General features: G+C 46.0%; 1 protein-coding gene across 1 annotated transcript in view; it reads right to left on the reverse strand.

Annotated features, from left to right (window-relative positions):
* The window catches only part of DLEU7 (deleted in lymphocytic leukemia, 7), a 28,122-nt gene extending 27,837 nt beyond the window's left edge, over positions 1 to 285 (reverse strand). Inside the window, exon 1 of the mRNA XM_005876933.2 lies at positions 2 to 285. Within this exon, the coding sequence (XP_005876995.1) occupies positions 2 to 153 (152 nt within the window). The 5' untranslated portion in view covers positions 154 to 285. The remainder of the gene's footprint in view (position 1) is intronic.
* Positions 286 to 3,379: the final 3,094 nt, after the last annotated feature.

A 3,379-nucleotide genomic window follows, 5' to 3' on the forward strand; every position in this document is an offset into this window, starting at 1 on the left:
CGCTGGAGTGGCGGACACGTGGTCCGGGTCGCGCGAATTTCCACGGGCGCCCGGTCCGTCCCCACAGCCCCACTCCTGCTGCAGGAGCTGCAGGGTCTGCAAAGCCAACATTTGGTGGCTGATGGAGGCCACTAAGGGCGCGGGGCTGGCCATCGTCTCCTCGGCTGGCTCTGTGCGCTCCGCGGGCAGGTGGGGCAGCGAGCGAGGGAGGAGGTGGGTGTTTGAGGTCGCCGGGGTCACATTTCCTAACCCGCGGCTCCCAGGCTTCCAGGCCTCTCGACTTGTGGCGCTGGCCCCGCCCCTGGCCCGCGGTCAGTGATCCGCGCTGGCCAGTGCATTTGCTTAAAATCCAAATCGCCTTGTTCAGATCCAGGCTGCTCGAAGCGCTGCTGCACGGGCACTTGAAAATCAGCCAGATGCTGAGCTCTAATTCATCCTCCTCTCTGGGGTCCTGCTGAGAAAACATGCCGCTATGTGCATACATATCTGCAGCATTACCCCACCCCCATCTCCTTTGAAAGATGCTTGCCAATGTCCATTAACGCTCTGGGGCTGGGGGTGGGAGGAACATAAAAGATCCTCCTGGGAGTGAAAGTGTAAAGAACCAGAGAAAAGCTCACAAAGGAAGACTGCCTGATTCTTCTCTCTCCCTTTCTCACAGCCCTAGGAGAATTTTCAGGAATTTCTTGAAGTATCCTTGAAGGCCTCTAGGCCCCCCAAACAAAAGGAAATGACTGTGTCTCAAAGTTCTGCAGTTCTCCGCCTTGCCCCAGGCAACAGGTGCTTGGAGAGCCTGACCATGGAAGTGGCATCAGGGCGAAGCCCTCCAGGCCTGCTCCTGACGTGACTGGTGAAACTGGGATAGGCACTGCCCAGGTGGAGCGTAAAGGGTTTTGTGTGAAACTCCCAAAGGACTTAGGCAGCAGGGTCTGAAGCTAAACTCTTTTACAAGCCATGAACCCAGGGACAGCTGTACAAATAATTGTGGTTTTAATTAAACCTAACTTCACTACTTCCTTAACTTATGTTTTGACAGATTAGAAACTATTGGTGTGCAATTGCACTTTAAGAAAAAAAAGACATTAGAGGGAATGATATGGAGGACTGTCCCAGAGGGGCATCATTTCCACTTCCTTCCTGTGTGGGAAACCAGTGAAATAACCAAACAACACAGTAAAGCAAGGGGCAAAGGTATAGGCCCATGGCAGACAAGTGGACCCTAGCACACCTAAAGGATGGATTTCATTTTTCCTTTGTAATGGAGGGTCCCCCCTGGGTGTTGTGGAGTGAAATTGGGAGAGGTCCTTGCTCGCTTGGGAAAGCTGCTCCAGTGACTATCAGTCTAAAAAGGCAGTTATCAAAGATGTGGGGAGGGGTTCAGGGTCCTTTAAGGTTTCTTTAACTCTGGGAGAGTAGGACCCCACATATTCCTCCCAACTCTCCAGGGATGATTCCTTCTCTTTCTCACTGATTTTTTTTTCCATCTATGAAAACAAATCAGAATGCCAAGGTAAAGAAAACCTTTCTTAAACAAAAATTAGTATGCTCACACTAATTATAAGTAAATGAAAATCCATGTCTGTCAATTGACAAAGAGAAAATTACTGTGGAGACAAGTAAATAGTTCAATGTTGATTAGATTCTCTTTCCATGAAGTTACTTAACTTCACAATAAAAAAATAAATTATTCTGTCTCTGTGTGTATGTGTGTGTGGGGGGGTGTTTTATCCTCAAGTGTTGGAATACATTAGGTTCAACAGAGACTAACCAGAAATAGCTAAAACTAACTCCTAATTTTCTCAGAGCATGTCAGATCTCCAGGGGTGCTCCTGTTTCCAGATATGCAGGAAGTCCAGTTTCATGGGCTAACCCTACTGCTATCGAATGGCTGACTGTAAAACCTACTTGACAGATGGAATTCCAGCCAACAGCACAACTGAAATCACTAGACACAACCTGACCTGAGACCCCACTGTTCTACATACCAGCTGAGTCTGAGAGCCATGAGACCAAATGAATTTCAGGGGTATGAGGAAAGGGGCCAGAAAAAAACACCGGGCCTGTGGGATGGCACATGCCACTTAAAAGCTGCCTGGGTTTCCCAATATCCTTTGAGAGTACTAGATTGTTAAGCAACCCAGCCTTTGTCCATCTTGGCCATGAGCCACTTTCCTTGAAATGGCTGATGTTCCAAAGCTGGAGATATGAGACCCTAATTGAGGAAACATATTGATTCATAGGCTAACGAGATGATTCAATAGCATAGCAGCTCTGCCTTTGATTTAAAACCTTCAAAGTTATATATTCTGGGCTACCAGACCAAGTAACAAATCACAACTCCTTAATTTACTATTCTGACAATTTCAGGCCACTCTGTAATAAAAGGCACATTCAAAAGGATAAAGTACTGGACACATGATGTTTTTCCTTCACAGTATCTATTTCACTATTTAATGGAAACCATATCCTCATTTCCCAGTAGATATTCTTCCCCTTTCTCCAAACTCATCCCACTGCAGAAGTGGACTGGGGCATTGAGGCTGAGGCCAATCACACATCCACTCAGTCCATGTAGTCGGATGTGGACTGGGGCATTGAGGCTGAGGCCAATCACACATCACATTCCCATTATGTATGGTCAGTGATGCATCTATGACCCAATTAGAGCCAGTATGACAATTATCAGTTAGGATGCTTTCTGCTGAATGAACCAAATAAGAGAAACAATGGAACTAGAAGAAAATGTAGGCTAAAATATGAAAGAGTAAAAAAGATAATTTCCCGCCCTAGCTGGTTTGGCACAGTGGATAGAGCATTGGCCTGCGGACTGAAGGGTCCCAGGTTCTATTCCAGTCAAGGGCACATGCCCAGCTTGTGGGCTCGGTCCTGGGGTCGTGCAGGAGGCAGCCGATCAATGATTCTCTCTCATTGATATTTCTATCTCTCTCTCTCCCTCTTCCTTCCTCTCTGAAATCAATAAAAATATATATTTTTAAAAAAGATAATTTCCCTTATAACAAGAAAACTTAACATAAAATAGTTTAATCAGTAGGAATAAGTTATTGTTTCCAATCACAAGTCCTGAGGTAGGATGGCTCCAGGGTTAGTTAATCTCCAGGAGTGTCAGATCTCCAGCAGTGTTCCTCTTTCCAGAGCCACTGGTGATCCAGTTTTATGAGGCTGACCCTTCTATTATCAAATGTCGGCCTGCAGTGATTCCTTATGGATGTGAAACAGAGAAGATATAAGTTCTGAAGCTTCTGTAGCCAGATTGTAAGTCTGAAAGGAGAGCTTGCCTATGAATGAGCCAACACTAAAAGATTTATAAAATGAGAGAAATCAGTGGCCTTATCATATCACCTGAGCCCCACATTTTAGC

The sequence above is a fragment of the Myotis brandtii genome, unplaced genomic scaffold (genome assembly GCF_000412655.1).
Source record: "Myotis brandtii unplaced genomic scaffold, ASM41265v1 scaffold500, whole genome shotgun sequence".
Taxonomy (NCBI): Eukaryota; Metazoa; Chordata; class Mammalia; order Chiroptera; family Vespertilionidae; genus Myotis; species Myotis brandtii.